This window comes from Schistocerca americana, chromosome 3 (assembly GCF_021461395.2).
Source record: "Schistocerca americana isolate TAMUIC-IGC-003095 chromosome 3, iqSchAmer2.1, whole genome shotgun sequence".
Taxonomy (NCBI): Eukaryota; Metazoa; Arthropoda; class Insecta; order Orthoptera; family Acrididae; genus Schistocerca; species Schistocerca americana.
In genome coordinates, this window is record NC_060121.1 from 735,387,226 (window position 1) to 735,408,889 (window position 21,664).

Here is a 21,664-nt window from a genome sequence, read left to right on the forward strand (position 1 = left end):
ATACAGTGTGTGTGTCTTTAACATAGTGATTTCCACTGCCTTCTGCTCCCTCATGTCATTGATCACTGCTGATTCTTCTGCCTTTTGGAGCAGTTTTTCACCCCAGTTGCAAGAGTTAGATAGGTTCACGTTTCATGGATCATTTTGCACAACACATCGTAATGATGTGGAAAGAGTCATTTTACTTTCACAATGCAAATTCATTTGTACATGTGGTTACAATCAGAACATTTTTTTATATATAAAAACAAAGATGAGGTGACTTACCGAACAAAAGCGCTGGCAGGTCGATAGACACACAAACAAACACAAACATACACACCAAATTCAAGCTTTCGCAACAAACTGTTGCCTCATCAGGAAAGAGGGAAGGAGAGGGGAAGACGAAAGGAAGTGGGTTTTAAAGGAGAGGGTAAGGAGTCATTCCAATCCTGGGAGCGGAAAGACTTACCTTAGGGGGAAAAAAGGACAGGTATACACTCGCACACACGCACATATCCATCGTGGATATGTTAATGATCAAAAATTTTTGTTTCAGTATTGTGTACCCTTTTTGTGCTAAAGACAATGTTAACATGGAGTAATGAATTCATTTTTCCTTCTGGTATTGTAATTATGAACATTATTGTTCCTTTTGAACTGTTGTAAATTATTTATACTGAATGTCACAAAGGAATAAATACGCTGTGAAGCAGTAGGCAGACCACCCAACTCTACAGATGTCTACAGGGGTGAGCACAACATATTATTCGTGCAGCATGATTTTGCACAATGAAGACTTTCTTTCTTAAAGATGAGTTACCCCAGAACATTGTTCCATAATGCATTATTGAATGAAAACAGACAAAATAAGTCAACTTACTGATTTCTCTCCCAAGGATCTGCAATAACTTGAACTGCAAATGTGGCTGAACTAAGTTGTTTTAGGAGTTATTTATTATTTTCTCACCAATTTTTAAACTTGTTATTGGTGCAGTACTGCAGAAATTTTTTACTGAGGTGAGACCATACACAGAGAACCTACTGGACAGAAGATCATTTACATATATGAGGTACAATAGTGGACCTAAGATTGAATCTTGAGGAGCCCCATACGTGATTTCTCCCCAGTCAGCATTATGTCCCCAGACTATATTGGAATCATACAAAACTTCAATTTATCTAGGAGAATACTGTGATCCAGACAGTCAAATGCCTTTGACACACTGTAAAAAATACCAACCAGAACTATTTTATTATTTAATGCTTGTACAATCTGCTGAGTGAACATGTATGTAAATGGCATTCTCAGTACAGCAATCTTCTGAACCCAAAATGTGATTTGCTGAGGATATTATTGTTGCTAAGGTGAGATAGTACTCTAGAATACACCACCTTCTCAAAAATTTTGGAAAATGATGTCATTAGTGAAACAGGCTGATAATTATTGACTTGTCTCTTATCATTTTTCTTAAAGAAAGTTTTAACAACAGCACAGTTCAGATCTCTCAGGAAAAATGCCTTGAGCTAGTGACGCATTACATATTCGGGATAAGACCGGGCTTATCATACGGAAACAAATATTTAGTGCTCTACTGGAAACACCATCAAAACCAAATGAGCTTTTATTTTTGAGAGAATATTCAAATGTTCCAAACCCTTAATCATCAGTTTTTACTGGTCAGGCACACCAAGAAATAGAACGGAGGCAATTTCTTAGTCTTCTGCTCAAAATTCAAGCAGTTCAAATGTTGCAGACAGAATTAATCTTTGATACATAATTTTCCAGAGAAGAGCAATTTTGTAGTAATAATCATTCAATTTCAGATAACTCCTGATCCCTATGAATATACACTTTAGCAGTTAAGTGATACTGTATGTCTACTTACTTCAGTATAGGAAATTTAATCAATTACCATTTAATAATCGATAAATTTGTCTACATATACATACCTCTTTCAAATGCTTATCCCATAGTGAGTATGTCAATCACAATATTTTACCTCTAATAAGAACCAAGTAACAATTACATAAATGTAAAGCAGTGACAAAGATTCACTTACCCAAACCATTTCTTACGTAAACATAACTGTATTCCGTTCTTTAAAATTAGAAAATTAGCTATTTATCTTCAGGGAAATTAACATGAGCTTCAACAGAAAGATCATAATTAACTTACCAACATTCTTAAGAGCCAGTAATTGGGTTTCAGATACATTCCGAGTCATATGAGGTATTTGGCAGACATCTAAATAAATTCCCGGTGTGTGCCCTCTTGAATTTGTTGACAAAACTTTGCTTTTTTTGCGTTCAAGTTTTCCTTGTATGTATGGTATGGGTGGTAAGTTTGCAACTTCAACAGCGACCATAAAAGCTTCACATATAGCTTTTAAAGATTCTGAAACAAGAAATTTGTCAGCTGTACCATTGAATATATACATACAAAAATTGTAATCCGTAAATTCCATTGATGAAACAACTAACATAATTTATTGGCTTCATGTGACATGTCCTTTCCAAACTTCCTGGAAGTTAGTGTTGAAGGACAGGTGTTACTAGCTGCTCTTGTGACAATGAATCTTTTATCACAAAAACTGGTGATGTGATGTTAACAAGGATTACTGTGTGTGCTTCAGCAACTTAGGCTTGTTGATAATTGAAGATAGCATCTCCTTAAAGTCTGATGATGAACACAAACACTTTATTAATTTTTTTCTGTTATTTATAAAGACATACTTCACCTCGCTCTATAAAAATTTAATAACAACAATGAGGTGTAGCCCCCTCTCTGCTATCTTGTGAAGTCAATAATCTTTGTCGGCCTAATTTTTAGTGCAGTTTACTACTGTCATTGGGTATCTGTGTATTCCTATAGCCACAGGTATTCTAGATGCTTTCTCAGTGCTCAGACATAGTCAGAGGCAGTGCAGCATCCAGTTGGCCTTTCTGGGCACCCACATTGATAGTTTTCTTTTGGACACTGGGCTCTGAGCCAGGTGGAGCCAAACGGAGAAGTAGTAATTAGAGTACAAGTCATCAACTAACTCCTACTGAGAGTAGCTGCAAGAAGAGAACGGCATAACAAGGGTCTAGTCATGAGGAATGTCCCAAATGCCCCCTTGGAGATGATTTCATGAAACTTACGATAGTTCAATTGAGAAGTACATGATCTCAGAGTAATATACAATTTTCTGTAATATATCTGTGTCACTACAATTATTACGAGGCAACCAGCGTCAACCACTACATGCAATCATCTTCAAGCCTGATTACAAAACAAACAAAATGAAAATTATCATTCAAAGCCAATGGATTACAACAGTAACCAGACAGTAGTATAAGTAACATAATATAGAATAATTACCTCAGCAATTATTCATAGTTGCTTCGTTAAGATTGGCAAAGATCTGACTAAGACTCTTCAGAGGAAATTCAACAACAAATTACAAAATACTTCATTTCCCTTTTTCTGAAAAACTGAAGTTCACTATGAAGTGTAGGAACCCGGAAATTCCTGAATTAATTACTCAAGGTTGCGGAAGAGCAGGAGCTTGTGCTATGCCACAATGAAAATGCACAACCACCTTTTTTTAATCATTTTTGCTTATTGAATTACTATCCAGGAACAGTTTTAATATCCAAGGAAATGTAAAAACTAATGCCAGTTAAAGTTTTCTAATACAGCAGAGTCCTGCTAATCCGAACCCTGGTAATCTGAACATGAAAAATGTTAGTCTAAGTATGGAAAACTGTGGGGTAAACTGCCATACATGCACACTACTTTAATTTACACAGTACAATAAACATGTATTAGAAAACTTGGCAAGGAAACATTAGGTTTAAACAATGCATAACAGTGAAAGAAAAGCTGTCAAACTTACTAAATACAGCGGATATTTTATCCCTATTTTTTAGATGACAAAAACTCAGTCATTGTTTTTTGGCATAATGAAGACAGTCTGTTATATGATGCATAGTTGTGCCATCATCTCATAAATATCAAATTAGTGGGTGTAGCAGTGGGCTTTTGCTCCAAATAAAGTAGCACGAGGTCAAGGGCTTCTGCTGTGTCGCTGTGTGGCACTAGTTCTCCTTTGTCGCTTTCAGGCTCATTGTCACTTCTGTCACAGCAGTCCACTTCTTCCTGGTCTTGAGCCAAAGCAGCAACTAAATCAGCACCAGTAAGTTTCTCCACACAGGACCCATCCACTGCCATCCACTCACCTACGTCTCCTTCAGTAGCTTCTTGATATCCAGGGATTGTCTGTATCATTTGTAGTAGATTTTCCTCTTCCTTTTCAACTAGGTTGTCCTGAAATTCAAGAGAAGTCCACAGCTTTCTCCACGATTTTCTCAGAGTATTTTCTGAAATATTCTGCCATGCCTCAGCGGCCCAATAAACAACATCCTTCACATTGGTTTTTTTTTTTTCCACTAAAGGAATGCTATCATCTTGGATCAGCATTCTTAAAAATTGTTTTCTGTAAATCAGTTTTAATGTTTGCAGTATGCCCTGGTCCATCAGCTGTAGAAGTGGTGTAACATTTCCGTGGCAAAAACTTCGCCACAATTTCTCAATCACATAATTCCTCAGTGCTGGGGTGAGATGCTGCGTTATCAATCAAATGATTGCACAGGGAAACAAATGATTTTCCTCAGAAATCTGTCGAACAGAGGGAACAAAGTAGCCGTGAAACCATTCTTTGAACAGCTTACCATCCATCCATGCTTTTTTCTGGTTGCGATAACATACGAGCAGGGGCTTCATGTTGCAGTTTTTAAAAGCTCTGGGCCTAGCAGATTTGCTGATCAGCATTAAAGGCAGCTCGTGATTACCAGCAGTGTTGCTGCATGCTAATAAAGTCACACGATCTTTGCACATTTCAAAACCAGGATCATGGTCTTCTGCTTTCAATGCCAGGGTTTTTCTTGGCAATGCCCTAAAATTAAGGCCAGTCTCATCAGCGTTATAAATTTGTTGAGGAGAATACTTTCACACTCTTATTTTTTCAAACTCACCACGTATTCCTTCGCTGCATCACAGTCAGAAGAAAGCTTCTCTATAGTAATTGTTAGCTGACAGATTCCATGACGTCTTTTGAATCTGTCCAACCAATCCGTACTCACACTAAAAGACTCATCGCCATTCATTAACTTGTTCAGGTAAACAGCCTTCTCCTGAACCAGTGCACCACTCAAAGGAGTTCCCCTTTCTCTTTCCTGCGTAAACCAAAGGAAAAGACCTTCATCTACTTTATCGTACTGGGACTGTTTCAAAGTCTGCCGAATTTTGAGTGTTTATCAAGAAGACGTTGCACAGGACTGTTCAAGCTTCACTCGGTTCTTCTTCCAATTACAAATGGTTGCTTTACCAACACCCAGTTCCATTGCCAGTTTAGATACATTCTCACCATTGTCTATCCACTTCAAAGCATTCCGTTTTTCTTTGAGAGTTAACGATGTATGTTTTCGTTTACTCATAATGAAAATGCATACACCACTACACCTGAATAAGTACAATACAACTGTTATGTGTGCCAGCGATCGATCGCTAACATAACCAAGCACTTTGCGAGCCAACTGGCAGTGCACTGACCTCAGACACTACAAAGGTCTCAACAATGCACAACAACGAGGGCAGGGAATGAGAGTGAGCCATTGTTTCCACACTTATACCCATTTGTTACTATGGTATACCTACTTATCTGCTTGGTATACTTCATTCTATAAACTCGTCACCATAATTCTGGCTAATCCAAACAAATCAGTAATCTGAACAAGGTCCAGTTCCGTATTGTAACTTTCATAAAATCGAGATGAAGTATGCTCATCTGCGGAATTGCTACGGAGCGCTACAACCTGTCACCCCACAATCTAGTGAGGTTACAACCTATCATCTGACGTAGCCATTGAGAATGTAACTGAGGGGCTTCAAAAACAATATTTAAATCATTAAAAGGAATAGTGGCACTTATTAACAACTTGAATTCACAGTATTGAAGTTCCATAATAACATTTATTTAATACTTGGTTATGAACTGGCTTTCAGCCTCTTAGACCTTCATCAGATAACTTGATACTAAACAGATAGTCTACATAACTTAGCAAGAATTCATAGCTGTACAAAGATATGTGACTTTTTATGGCTGTATCAAAACAAAACACAAGCAGAACGTAATACCTAAAGAGACTGAACAAACAAATCTTATATTACGGTATATTCAAATATTAAATTTATGTGAATGTATAAGCCAAATATGTTGTGCAGGTAAGTAATGGTACAAGCTACTATGTCAGACTGGTGAATGTGATGAACAGGCTCAAGAACGGTGGGTGGATAATTGGGGGGGGGAAGGGGGGGGGATTCTATGGAACATAAGACATGGAACAGTTATAACATAACTAGCTGTTCCGTGCTCACATTCCATGGACTTCTTTCTCCTCTCCTCCTCCCTTTTTTTCTGGCCTGTTCATCACATTCACCAGTTTGTCTACATGACACAGTAGCCTGTCCCATTACTCACTTGTATAACACATTTGGTTCATACAGTCACATAATTTTAATATTTGAAAATACTGTAATATAAGTATATTTGTTCAGAGGCTCTTTAAGTATAATATTATGCTTGTGTTTTGTATCTACACTGGAGTCCAAAATTAAAGCAACAAACAGAAATCTTGCAAGATTGCATTTATTTTGCAAAAAACAGTATAATCAGGTGATAGCAAAGTAGAAACAATATAAAGATTACAGAACATAAACAACTGCAACATGCATAACAGTAGAAAAAAACTCCCCCCCCCCCTCCCCCTCCCCACCACTTAACGGATTTACACACATATTTTGACAAATTATTTATGCATTCAGTAAGGGGTGTGACCACCTCTGCCCGCAATACAGGCATGACAAAAGACAGGGCATGCTATGAATGATGTCATCAATCTCATGTTAGCACAATAACACCCATTCTTCCTGCATTGCTGCTCACACGTCTTGGAGAGTGATTGGTGGATGCTCACATGATGCAACCTGTGTCCCTAGTGTATCCAACATGGTCTATGGGATTCAAATTGGGAGAGTGAGCAGGGCACACTATGCTTGCAATATCTCCCATTCCAAGAAAACATCAACCATGCATGCTCTATGAGGTAGAGCATTATTGTCCAGCAATACAAAGTCTGGGGCCACAGCAACTCGCAACAACCACACATGAGGTCCCAGGATCTCGTCAAGATACCTGACAGTAGTTAAACCTTCACAATTTAAACATGCAATTTCATGAAGAGGTGTTCGAGTGATCAACATAGTCCCTGCTCACACCATTAGGGATCACCCTCAATATCAATCTCTTTCCGCAACGGTTGGGCTCCAAAATCATGTTTCACGTTCCCTCCAAATGCGAATCCATTGAGAATCGCTGTTCAGACAAAATCGGGACTCATATGTGAAAAGAACACTGACCCACTGTTCGTACATCCAGATGGCATGTTGATGGCTCCACTCTAGATGTTCCCTTCAGTGAAGATGAATCAAAAGTACACATACAGCAGGTCTCTGACAATAAAGGCCACTCTGCCGAAGCGTTCTGTACACCATTTGCCTTGCTACAACACATCCAGTGGATGTTGCGAAGTCAGATGGCAGTTGCCTTGCAGTACTACGGCCATACCATTGTGCCCTTACAGCCAAATAAAAGATATCCCTTTTTGATGTTACACATTGTCGGCCCTGCCCTGGTCATTGGTATACAGTTTAAATCTCTATAAACTGTCACCACATCCAAAAAATAACAGGACGATTTACATTAAGCCATCAGGCTACATCAAATTGCAACTATCCCGTTTCCATTCTTTCCATGGCCCACCACCGCACAAAGCTTGGTAGGCGTCTTCTCTGTGCCATACTGCATCATCTGTGACTGTGTACACAGCGATTCTCGATGTGGGACTACCCAGCAAACACTATACCGTTTGACTGGTGCCCTGACATCATCACTGGCGTGGTTGTCCATGCAGAACATGATCATACAGACACCAGTTGACAGTTTGTATTATTGTATCATATTTAGACACAGGATGTGGAAACAGTGGTTCGTTGCTTTAATTTTGGACATCTGTGTATGTAGTCATAAAATGTCACACACATTTGTACAACAATCTTCGTACACCTATGAATTCTCACTGAAATTGTATGGACTATCTGTTTAGATTTAAGTTATCTGATGATGCCCTAAGAGGCCAAAAGCCAGTTCATAACAAACTAATAAATAAATATTGTTGTGGAACATTAATATTGTGTATTCAAGTTGTTAATATATCTATGTTCCAGCAAGAACCAATGAAATATTCCATAAATAGTGAGACTGTTCACTGGTCAAAATTAATGGTTCCAATCTGTTTCAACATGGTCTCGATAGGAGGCACCATTTCAACCAAATGAGAAGTCAGTTCAAGTTGTGAAGGGATAGTCTTAGGTAAGACAGTTGTCGGAAGAGAGCTGTTGAGTGTGGTAAGTCATAATTGGAAGAGACTACTGATGATATATATTGTTTCACTTATTCTTCCAAGATAAATTTTTGAGGATCTGCTTTTTAGTTTCAATGTTGACAAAGTTAGGATTCACCTAACAATTCATGTGGTGCGGGGAGATTTTTAGTAGTGAGTATATATTTAATGGCCTTGTGTAATTATTTACTGGTACAGAAGTATGTTTATGGGCTATGTGGAACAAGAGTTAAGGTGTGCGATTTGTATGGTTGAGGGATGAGAACATGCTGGAATCTGTATTCTTTCATGGTGTATTGCTAGTGGTTTTGGAAACACACTAACAGTTAACTGACTTGTAGCTACTTTTATTACTGTGCGGCACACACTAAGGATTGCGTAGTTGCTGTTTTGTGGTTGCATGTAGATGGATTTTTGGCCCTTTTACTATGTAATGACTCAAGTGCATTATATTCAAGGTGACAGAGCCTAGCAATTGATAGCAGAAAGTTACGTCATTCCTACAGTACAAATTTGCCTGTAAGTTGGGAAAAACTTGCCCTGACATTGTTAAAGAGAGACCATGACTTTTAAGGAACCACTATTGAAGGTATTTGCACAGAAAAGCTATTATCTCAGAATAAAAATTTAGAGTGGCCATTTCAACTATGGACGTTCAGTGGGCTACATATCGTCAGCATTTGAAGAGGTTTTAATTTTGTTCAGATTCTTTAATTGTCTGAACAAAACTTGTGGTGACACCTAGGTCTTTTTGTTTCTTATTTTTGTTGATAATTATAATGTCTGTCACGTGAGACTTAGAATTTTGTTGGTGCTCATACACTTTCAATTATCTGGCTGTCCAGAAATAAAAAGTAAATAAAATAAAGATACGATACTCACAGCTGGGTTCCCAACATTCAATTGAAATAAATTGCCCTCCAGTGACATTTTACTAAACTAAGACTAAAGATAACAGAAAATTAATCGTTTGAAAGGTTCTTTTTTAAGTGAAATGAAGGATTGCACTCTCTAAGAAAGAAAAAGCACCATAAAGGAGTTATGCAAACTGATAACAAATTGATATTTATACAGTTACTGACAGAAAATGCAAAACTGTAAACTTTGGCCGCCAATAGATGAATGAGTGATGCTGCAGTACAATTTCACTGCACAGCTGGTAAGGACAGTAAACAGAGGATGTATTGACACCACGGTATAAAGTCTTTGTGAATTTCATTCAGTGTACTTAGTTGGACAGTAACTATGCCTTGCAGACAAGTGTGTCAACAATACATGCAGATGTCTTCATATGAGAAGGGACGTACAAATGGAAAATTGCTCTACATTGGGATAGGAGGGATGCCATTATTTGACGATGTTCGCAGGAATGGGTAAAGCATTGCTGAACATAATATCAAGAATGAAGTGGTTGACCTAGAGAGACAACAGAATGTGAGCACCAAGCAATCATCATCGTAGTACTCAGAGCCCCAAATTCATCATTATCATCAATCTAACGTGCAACCGGTGCTTCAGCGACCACAAGGACCATTGAAGGGCGGCTCACAGAAAGGAGGCTGAGCTCATGGCACCCCTTGCACCAACTGCCACTGACCTCTGAACACCAACAAGCCCATCTGAAGGTGTGCCGGGCACTTTCTGCCTGGAGACTCATCGACAGGAGAAGAACTGTCTTCACTGATGAGTCCCGTTTTTAATTGAGCCCTGACAACCAGCAAAGACGTGTTTGGTGACACCTGCCGTACAGCCCGACAACCAGACGAGATGGTCTGAGCTACCATTTCACCATAGCAAGACCCCTCTGGTTGTCATCTCCAGCACCCTTATAGCACAGAGGGATGATGACAATATTCAGTGCCCCATTTTATTGCCCTTTTTAGCAAGATAATGCCTATCCTCACATGGTGACAGTCTCTGCTGCTTGTCTTTGTCCTTGACAAACCCTACCTTTGCCAGCTAGGTCACTGGATCTCTCTGCAATTAAGAACATTTGGAACATTATGGGCAGGGCCCTCCAACCAGTTCAGGATTCTGATGGTCTAACATGTGAATTGGACAGAATCTGGCATAATATCCCCCAGTAGGATATCCAACAACTCTATCAATCAATGCCAATCTCAATACCTGCTTGTGTAAGGGCCAGAGGTGGACCAATGCACATGTTCAATTTGTGAAGCTGTTTCTCTTGAATAAATCATCCAATTTTTCTGAAATGTAATCTGTACATGTACATCACATCTACTGATTTCCATCCCATTCAGATAATTTCTTCATGGTGTATCATTTGTTTTATTTTTTAGTCATTGCAGTAAATTTAACACAAAGAATTTTAGTTACATTATGACTATCCAGTTTAAAAAGAGAAATAAAAACAATTTTTAAAGAGCATTACTTGAGAATCAAAGATACATTTATTCTGATTAGATTATAAATATTACAAAACTAATTGGATTTTGCAAAAAGACAAAAAGCAAAGGAAATCAGATTTATTATCATAAAAGAAAAATAAAGGGAAGCAAGTGTTAGCAGCAAAATGTGTCACTGAATTGGCATTTAACTTAATCTCTGTGATGCTCTAATAAATTTTACACAACAGAAGAGCATAATCTTTGCCCCAGAAATTTCATTAATAAAAAGGTAACAAAAGTATTTTTTTGCTGATGTTCACCCGATATCAATGAGAGAAGGGTTTTACTTTTAAAATCCTTTCTTATGTTAATTTTTAATGGGCTCAGTCTTAATAGATTTTTCATAATATACTGGTACTAGTCTGTGAAATATAGTTTGTGTTGTGCCATGAGTTTTAGAAGCATTTATGTTAGCTACAAAAGTTAAAAAAACTTAATTACATCTGTGAAAGTATTTTAAAACAGCCAATTTCTGTTAACAGCATTTGCTTCTGAATACTATTATCACTCTTACTAAATTAACAATATTACGAAAAGAATTGATTGCTACTCACCATTCAGATAACACGTTTAGTTGCAGATAGGCACAACAAAAATGCAGATAAACGTTAAGCTTTTGGGTTTTCTGAAGGAGGTTTTCGCTAAAAGCTCAATGTGTAACAATCTTTTCACAGTGCTTGTTTGCTACTCAACACGTCGTCGTTATAGTTAGTAACACACTATCCTTTTAATAATATTGTTGATATTCCAACCTTGACTTTCCATTCAGAACTAACGAATATTTGTGAGAGTACATCTCAGATGTGTTAAAACTAAAATTGCTTATACACATACTAAATATTTTGTGCTGAGAAATCTGTATTTGGGTTCAATAGCAAACAATGACTAGTAAAACTAAAGGGTACTGCTAACAGGCACACTAAGTGTCAGCCATACAGTGGCAGTCAAACTTATCGTGCTTATTTATACAGTGTTATCAAGTTAAACTGTTAATCATACTTGCTTATAAAGTGGCTCAGTGCAGCCTCCTACTTTTCTTTCATTATATTAAAGTTAATGGTAAAACATGTAATTATAAAGCTGTACTACATTGCAGGCACCCTTCTTAGTATTTTTGTAACAGACTTGTAGTATAGGTTTTTTCAATGAATTTATTGCATTTTGCAAAACAAACTATTTGTCTATGAGATTCCTCCACTAATAAGTAATCTTGCACAAAGTGTGAATTCATTGCAGAAAAAGTTAAGAAGCATATATTTACAATATTATGAAAAGGATAGATTGCTGCTCATCATAAAGATGATATATAGAATTACAGGCAGGTGCTACAAAAAAATATTTGGTACCGAAACATGTAGGATGAAATGAATAAGAATCAGCATTCTGCAGCAAACAGCCATAGTTAATGGCTCCAATGCCACAAAAGTGAGCAACGTGTACAACAAAATCAAGAAAGCAATACAACCAGAAGAAGTTTTACAGAAAAGGGAATAGTTTCAAAGAGGAAATGTGGGGACTGCCAACACACTTCAAGTGCAAACACAACACAAAATTGGACCCCCAAAATACAAGTTTTAAATTCTGGGCATGCTGGTTGGAATGCAATGTCTCTGATAGCTTCTGCACTGGCCATACCAAGAGCCTGATATAAAGAATGTAAATTGATATAAAGAATGTAAATTGATATAAAGAATATACATAAAATAACAATATGATGGCATTTGAGATACAATAGACACACTGTTGCAATCATTATTAAACACAACAGCCAAATGGAGATATCTTGATCAAAAGGATTTAAACAGAGTTCAAAATATAACATGGTAAGCAAACAATCTGAAATTTGAATTTATTTCACAAACTGTTGTGAGTACACAGAAATATCACTAGGCATCTCCCCATGCATCCTTCTTGAATCAGTATAGCAACTGGCTGTCAACTGAGTGGCTTGGTTAGTTGTTGTCCTGTTTCCCTGAGATCGTGATGGCTGGCCTGAAAGAGCAGTGTGTCAATATACAGTTTTGTTGTCAACATGCAAAAACTACACAGACCTGCAAAAAATGTTGAAGCAAGCTTTTGGAGTTAATCTTTTAGATCAGACACAGACTTACAACTCGTATAAGTATTTAAAAAATTGGTGAACACTGACTGATCATGACGACTGCGAGGATCGGTCATCAACTGGCAGCACACCAGAAAATGTTCAGAAAGTGAGGAACCAGATTCTGCTAGATTGTAGGCAGACTATTAAAAATCTCTGCAATGTTTTGGGGGTTAAGTAATGGAACATGTAAACATACTGTCAAAAGAATTTAACAAGAGGAGGATTCGAAGATGTCAGTGCTACAACTACTTCAAGACTGTCAGAGGTTGCATTGTGTGGAAGACTGCAGGGAACTTCAACTTTCTTTCAAAGGTTGTCATTGATGATGACAGTTGGATTTACAGCTATCACTCCACAACCAAGCAGCAATTGTTGCAGCGGAAGGGCAGCTCTTCACTTCAGCCAAAAAAATATGAACTAGTCAAGAGCAACATCAAGTCCTAGTTGATTTGTATTTTTTTTAAATCTACATCTACATCTACATCCATACTCCGGAAGCCACCTGACGGTGTGTGGCGGAGGGTACCTTGAGTACCTCTATCAGTTCTCCCTTCTATTCTAGTCTCATATTGTTCATGAAAAGAAGGATTGTTGGTATGCCTCCGTGTGGGCTCTAATCTCTCTGATTTTATCCTCATGGTCTCTTCGCGAGATATATGTAGGAGGGAGCAATATACTGCTTGACTCCTCGGTGAAGGTACGTTCTCAAACTTCAACAAAAGCCCATAGCGAGCTATTGATCATCTCTCCTGCAGAGTCTTCCACTGGAGTTTATTTATCATCTTCGTAATGCTTTCGCGATTACGAAATGATCCTGTAACAAAGCATGCTGCTCTCCGTTGGATCTTCTCTATCTCTTCTATCAACCCTATCTGGTACGGATCCCACACAGATGAGCAGTATTCAAGCAGTGGGCAAACAAGTGTACTGTATCCTACTTCCTTTGTTTTCAGATTGCATTTCCTTAGGATTCTTCCAATGATCTCAGTCTGGCATCTGCTTTACCGACGATCAACTTTATATGATCATTCCATTTTAAATCACTACTAATGCGTACTCCCAGATAATTTATGGAATTAACTGCTTCCAGTTGCTGACCTGCTATATTGTAGCTAAATGAGATGGGATCTTTCTTTCTATGTATTCGCAGCACATTACACTTGTCTACATTGAGATTCAATTGCCATTCCCTGCACCATGTGTCAATTCGCTGCAGATCCTCCTGCATTTCAGTACAATTTTCCATTGTTACAACCTCTCGATATACCACAGCATCGTCCGCAAAAAGCCTGAGTGAACTTCCAATGTCATCCACAAGGTCCTTTATGTATATTGTGAATAGCAACGGTCCTACGACACTCCCCTGCAGCACACCTGAAATCACTAATTGGTAGGATTTCTCATGAAGAGTTCATCCCTACTCGTCAGATAGTAAATGAAGATCAACCATGAAAATACAAAACTGCATGACCTACATTATTCAGAAACTTTGACTTAAAACAAGATAACAGCTATTCCCCTCCAAACATTGCTCTTTATTAGCTTTCATTATTTTTGCTACGTGATTATTAGGCGGTTGATTGCATACAACTGTTTGGAGTTGACTGAGCCATGGTGCCTTCTATCACTTACTGTGAGCTGGTGTGCTCTGGGGACTGGTGCAATGGACAAATGGGTTGCAGTGTCATCATAAGACTTCTGTCTCTCACCAAAGTCAAAGAGTGCAGATTCATAGATATACGTATAAATTTACAGCTGTTAGTATCCTAAGCCTGGTAAAAAGAGGGTAACAGTGCTCTACAGGACCAGCCTTGGACATTATATGGATTCTTTTTTTAATTTTAAAATATTACTGATATGAGAAGACTGTTCCCATATGAGTACGCCATACAAGAGATCTGACTGATGGAGTGCAAAATATGACACTTCGAGATAATTACTAGTGACCATACCTCTCAGTTTCTAAGGGGGGGAGGGGGGGGGGGTGTCACACACTCATGAGATATTTTTAACAGACTTGGTTGATATGCCCTTCGCAATTGACTTTGGTGTCTATATGTAGTCCTAAGAGTATGACACATTTATTTTCTATATCCTTAAGAAGCCCTGATACAAGCTTTTGGGTTATGTCTTCTACTGTTCTAGTAGAAATAAATTACTGTTAATGTTGACCTATGTACACCATAATAATCAAATTTTGTTGGTAACTTGTTAAAAGGAATGCAGTTGAATACTTTACTTACATTAAATTACAGAAATTACACCATCTTATTTTTGAAAGCTGTTAAGTCTGATCAACAATTTGCAGAACAGCTGCAGTGGTATTTTTGCCTGGCGGAAATTCATACTGATGGTGGTGTCATAACGTTAACAGTTACAAAACTGCATTAGTTAGATATGAAGAGCGTCATTTTAAGGCAAGTATCATCATTCTTTAAAGGGTTAATTTACCATCTACCTTCTTCTTTATTTGTATGTCCAAGAAAGGGAGAGTATCATTCTCTTATATTTCTCTAAACCATTCACAATATAGGAAGCACACAGAGATGTACCTGGATGCAACAAGTTACGACCACCTGGTGCAATGACAGCCACTTCTGATAACACTGGTACACAGTATGCACATCGTTTGCGATAAAGAAAGTCTCCCTGCCAAACTACAACAACTGACGGAAGTGTTCCGCGTAAATAGGTACAGTGAAGCACTGATTAGTAGGGCATTCAAAAAGGTAAAAGATGCAGCAAACCAGGAAGAGGAAGATGACGACTTGCTTTCCTTTCATACTTGGGATTGCTCTTAAGCAAAACTGTGAAGCTAAATAAAAACCACCTTCTGACCATTGCCAAAGATGAAAGAGTGAGCTGACTTTGTGGAAGATCCAGTTAAACTGAACATACCTGAGATTTACAGCATTGAATGTGAATGTGGTCAACAATACAGTGGGCAAATGCAGTGCAGTATTCAGAAATACTGCAAGGAGAACATCAGACATATGTAACTGGAACGTACAGAGAATTCAGTGATTGCAGAGTGTAGCACCAAGGATGATGCTTTCAGAACACCACAGGCTATTCTGAGCAACTGACTATTGAGACAACATAATGAAAGAACCCACTGAAATACAGATTCACGAGGATCTGGTCAACAGGGACAAAGGATACTAACTGAGTACAGCACAGAATCCCACAATGGCAGAAACAGAATGAGAGGCTGTGCAGAGCTATCTATCTTCCAAGATACAGCTCGAATTCCCAGACAAAGATGACAATATGCTCTCACTATGCCCACCACAGCAACCTCATCTCCCTCTCAACCAACCAGCCGGACAGTATCAAGCTGTCCATAGAGAGCGAGGCATACCACTAGTATGAACATCACAGCTTGTGAAATATCTTGACACTTTGCCAGAAGGTTATGAGAATGACACTTTTCAAAACAGCATGTATTTGAACTCTGCCACTTGGCTGAAAAACCAAGAGCTTTTCATCAAAAGTATACACTGGGAGACTCTACTTTCACACATTATACCCTAATAGTGAAATGTATCTAATATTTTTAAATATCACATGCTGTCAGATCCATATAGCCTACATACCCATAAATATATAGTTGTGCCAGAATCACACAAAGGTTTAATAAGAGCTGAATGCTTCCCAAGCCCTGTTGCTAACACCTCAAGCTTTTCATTAAAAAAAAAAAAAAATAGGCCAATATATTCACCAATTCTTTATAATTTAAAATCATATCCCTCATTCTTTATTCAGGACAGTTAAAAACAGTATGTGAATCATTGAAAATGATATAACAAAATTTCTCATTAAAATATTAAAAACATAATTTATCAATGAAACTATACAGTTTTTGAAAATATATCCAAATATCCAATTACATTGTAAAAATGTAACTTGTCTGGGTCTGGCGAACCTCTCTACGATAGTCTAAAACTGGAATGTGCTCTCTGCAAACATGGAAGAAGTTAAAAATTGAAAAATTGTAGCCAAATAATGAGCAATGACACTACAGTGGCTGTAACACTGTATACAGCTACTGCATAAATCATCACATTTAAAATTTTACCTTGATGGACACCATTCTCTTGTTCAAAGTTATCAAACAAACAGCCAATCCAATTGCTAAAAGAATCTGTTGAGAGAAAGAATCATAAAAAAGCAAACAGTAAGAATTTCCAAATCTGAAGGCTTCTGAGGATATTTGGCCTCCAGGTAGTATCATAGTCCCCCTCAAAGAAGAAAACACCTGTTGTCTGATTCCTACATGAAAAAGTCTGCTGTGTAGCTGTCTCTAATAAGGTCAGGGTCACTGATAGACTGACGTGACCTCAGCTCATACTGAATGTGACTAAGGAGTAGTCAGGATGCTAAGTTACAGAAAAGGTTGTTGCTGACCATCTGTTCCAAGTATTTCTTCTGCAGCTAGTGATGGCAACAATATAACAGTCCAGTTACACATAGTGCCTTGCAGGTTTAAGGAAATGGATTAAAACAGCTTCTTTCTAAGAGACAAGAAATAGTCTTGTTTCCCACATTAGACTGTAAATTTAAAGGAAACTTTCTGCAGTGCTGACAGGAGTACACTTGTAGAAAGTTTGAAGGTAGCAGGGATAAAATACAGGGAGTGAAAGTTTTTATAATCTGTACAGAAACAGACTGCAGTTTAAAGAATTGAAGGATATGGTAGGCACGCAGTGGTTGAGATGGAAATGAGACAGAGTTGCAGCCTTTCTCCAGTATTATTCAGTCTAGACATAGAGTAAGCAGTAAAGAAAACCATTGAGAAATTTAGAGAGCATTAAACTAGAGGGAGGAAAAATAGAAGCTTTAGGTTTGCTGATTATATTTTAATTCTGTCAGGGGTGGCAAAAGACTAAGAAGAGCATCAGAAGACATGAATAGTGTACTAAGCAGAGATTATAAGATGAAGACTGACAAAAGTAAAACAAGGGTGATAGAATGTAATTGAATTATATCAAGCAACGCTGAGGGAATAAGATTAGGAAATGAAACACTAAAAGTAGTAGACTAGTTTGCTATTTGGGTAGCAAAACAACTGGTCTTTTCTGGAGTGTAGTCTTCTACAGAAGTGAAACATGGATGATTGCCAGTTCAGACAAGACGAGAATAGAAGTTTTTGAACTGGAGTGATATGGAAGAATGCTGAAGATTAGATGGGTTAATTGATGCGAAAAAAGAAATTTAGGGACAACTTGACTAGAGGATAAATTGGTTGGTAGTAAACATCCTGAGGCACCAATACACCATCTGTCAGGAAATGGAGGGAAGAATGTATGTATGTATGTATGTATGTATGTGTGTGTGTGTGTGTGTGTGTGTGGGGGGGGGGGGTAAAGACTTTAGAGGGAGACCAAGGCATGAATGGATATAGGCTGTATTTGTAATAGTTATTCAGATACGAAGAGGCTTCCAAGTGATAGTGTGTGGGAAGGAGCAACACATACCAGTCTTTGGATTGAAAAACACAACACCACAAAAAGGACTGCTTTTACCTGGATCCCATGTGACTCTATTATATGTAGGTGATTTGGGAATTACAGTAAAGGTGGATCATGTAAGAAATTATATGCCTGTTGCACTATGTGAATTTACTATTAAACATGCAGCCCAGGAACACCACCAACTATTTCATGCCTAAGATGCTATCCCTCATTTATAAATTGATTAAATATGCTTAGTGAATGAATGAAATCCAAACACACTGATATATTTGCCTGGAATTTAAAGCTAATATGTGCAATTCACTCCTGTACCTATTTAACACTCAACCAGGTGCACATCAGTGGGTGCATGGAGCACTTTGTACATGTGTAAAGAGAGCCTGTCTTTGTGTTACCAAGGTAGACACATATGAGCAAAATCACAATTTAATTTTTGTCTAATTACTCAATGATAAAATAAACTTACATTACATGAGCTATATCACTGTTTAATTAAACAAAAATAAAATAAACCTTCCATTATATCACTCTGTTGCTGCATACAAGTGTTACCCCACAGAAATGACCCACTAGAAGTATTAAAGAGTGCAGCTGCATCAGATCCCAGCCAACTGCTTGTTTGGTTACTAATTATCTTGTAGATAACTGCCTCATTCTGGGAAAGTGCTGCTAGCTCAGAATCTGGGTAATTTTCTTGCATGGATTGTAAATTCTCTCTCACCTAACTTGCAGTTTACTTTATATTACTGCTGCTCATTTAAATGTGTGACAACACAGCTCATTAATCTGAGACTGCAGTCGTGTGTGTGTGTGTGTGTGTGTGTGTGTGTGTGTGAGTTAAATATAACACAGTCTTCTATCAATAAAGAGAACTGCACTGGCATCCTTTCCATAGTGTTGTTCTACTAATAGCCCACAGTAGAGAGAGTGATATACATGGCTCTTCTTTGTTTGACTCCATTCTTCTGATCACTCTGTCAAACAGGGCTTCCCCTACCCTGTACCTAATTTCCCCAAGTCAAGAAGGACCATATAAGGATGTGTAGACATAGAAGATATTTTTCCTCCAGCCGGTATTGTGGGCTTTCTCATATTGACAGGCATGACGACAAGTTGTGCTTTGTTTCTTTAAGTTCTCCTCGAGTAATCAGCATTACATGAGGTTTCAGGGCTTCAGTCAGATGACTTCAACATCTTGCCACTACATTACAGCTGACCATCATTCAGCCATCTTCAGGTGACTTTTACACTGGAGGTTGCTGGTGCACATCACTGACCAGAAACTGGTGAGGTGGCACATGCACACAGGTTTTTGCTACATGATCACACTGTAACATTTAGCCCCATCTGTTGAATATTGCTCCACCTGACAAGCACAGGAGCAAGTACAGAGGTGGGTCTGTATGCACACCCTCTGTAGAATTGCAGGAACATGGAATCAAAATTTGATTGTCAAAATAATGAAATTAATTGGTGCTCCATGTGTTATATGACGAATTATGATTAATATCAGGACACTGACTTATGTCTTAAGTAAACATACTGCTTCATTGCTGAGACCTTCTGTGGGAAAATGTTGTCATCATATTCATAATTCTGCTGACTTTAGTAATAGACTAAAGTCAACAAGCCTCAATGAATCTGACTTATTAGTAAGATATTTCACTCTTCAGATGGATTCCTTAAATTCATTCATTGTCATTCACTGGCAGCAAGTCTAAACCATATAACAGCTCTAGTTCCCTCAACTTACTTTTTGTTCAATAGAGAATATTTTGAACAAATTGGCAGCATCATCATGGGTAGTTCTCTCTTCCTTCTTATAGAAGACTTTGAGCAGAGTGCATTCAGATAAGCAGAACATATAACAAAAGTTTTGCAGTGATATGTAGATGATACTTTTGTAATTTGGCACCATGAGAAGGAAGAGCTGTTACAATTTTTACATAATCTAAGCTGTATATATGAGAATATCCAATTTATGATGAAAGCAGAGAATTGTGGCTGTCTTCTGTTTGTAGAAGTCTTAATTAGTCAAAAAGTGGATGGGTCATTATGGCATTCTGTTTACCATAAGTCCACACACACGGATCTGTATTTGCAGGCATCTAAGACGGCTTTGGAAAGGAGCTCTTTCATTTCCATGTTTTTGGAGGAGGTAGCATGAAAAAAAAAAAAAGACCAGCTAAAAGAGGTTCTAACATGCATACCTTACATGCTATGTGCACTATTTCATCTTTGCAATTGTGGAACACATCTTCTATTGAAAAAGTGAACATAGCTCTTAAGCTCCTTTTGATCCCATATTTACTGGACATTTCTGACTTTGTTTTGGTCTATATTACCTCCTCCAAAAACAGAGAAATCAAACAGCTTGCAATAGAACAGATGTGTATCACAGTATTGAAGATGAACAAGTGTCCATAGCTCTTAAGGTATGTATTTCAGAGCCCATGTTCACTAGACTTTTTTTATGGTTTTGACAGGGTGTCCCATTTATCTTGACCACCCTAAATAACTGTTTGTCCAGGTGCAAATTACAAAATGTTTCAAACAAATGTTCTTTAGCTTTCAGCGTGGGGAGGGGGGGGGGGGGGCAGGGGGGTGCGGGAACAACATTGACTTTTGAGTCCAGGATCACAAACTTTTCCACTTGCTGAAGTTGCCAGAAAACAAATGGAAACCAAGTAAAAACGTAATACAAAATTTACTTTTACTCTCCTGTACCACTGCTCAGGAGTAGAACATATAAAGGTGATCAAAGTGGTGACCCTGGACACAGATACACTGGTGCATTCATTGAATGAAAGAATTATTTACTGTTTCCAGTGTTGCCTGTTGAGCAGATTTACAAGCAAGCACAATACATTCCTGCATGTCCTCTGGAGTTGTGGAATATCGCAATGGACAATGTCTTTAATGCATCCCCAAAGAAAAAAGTCCAGAACATTTAAATCAAGAGTCCTAGCAGGCAAAGTAACTGTTCCTCCTCGACCAATCCATCTGGCAGGATACGTTCGGTTCAGAACACGATGTGCATGCAAGGCATTATGTGCTGGACATCCATCGTGTTGATACCACATAAGCATTCTGGTTCTTAGTGGCACTTCATTCAGAAGAGGAGGAAAAATTTGTCTGAGGAAGTTGGCATACACTGTGCCTTTTAGACTACCATTGATGAAATAAGGTCC

At 38.0% G+C, this 21,664-nt stretch overlaps 1 protein-coding gene across 1 annotated transcript in view; it reads right to left on the minus strand.

Annotated features, from left to right (window-relative positions):
* The window catches only part of LOC124605791 (phosphatidylinositide phosphatase SAC2), a 386,400-nt gene that overhangs the window by 31,703 nt on the left and 333,033 nt on the right, over positions 1–21,664 (minus strand). The window contains exon 14 of the mRNA XM_047137683.1: positions 2,159–2,377. Within this exon, the coding sequence (XP_046993639.1) occupies positions 2,159–2,377 (219 nt within the window). The remainder of the gene's footprint in view (positions 1–2,158; positions 2,378–21,664) is intronic.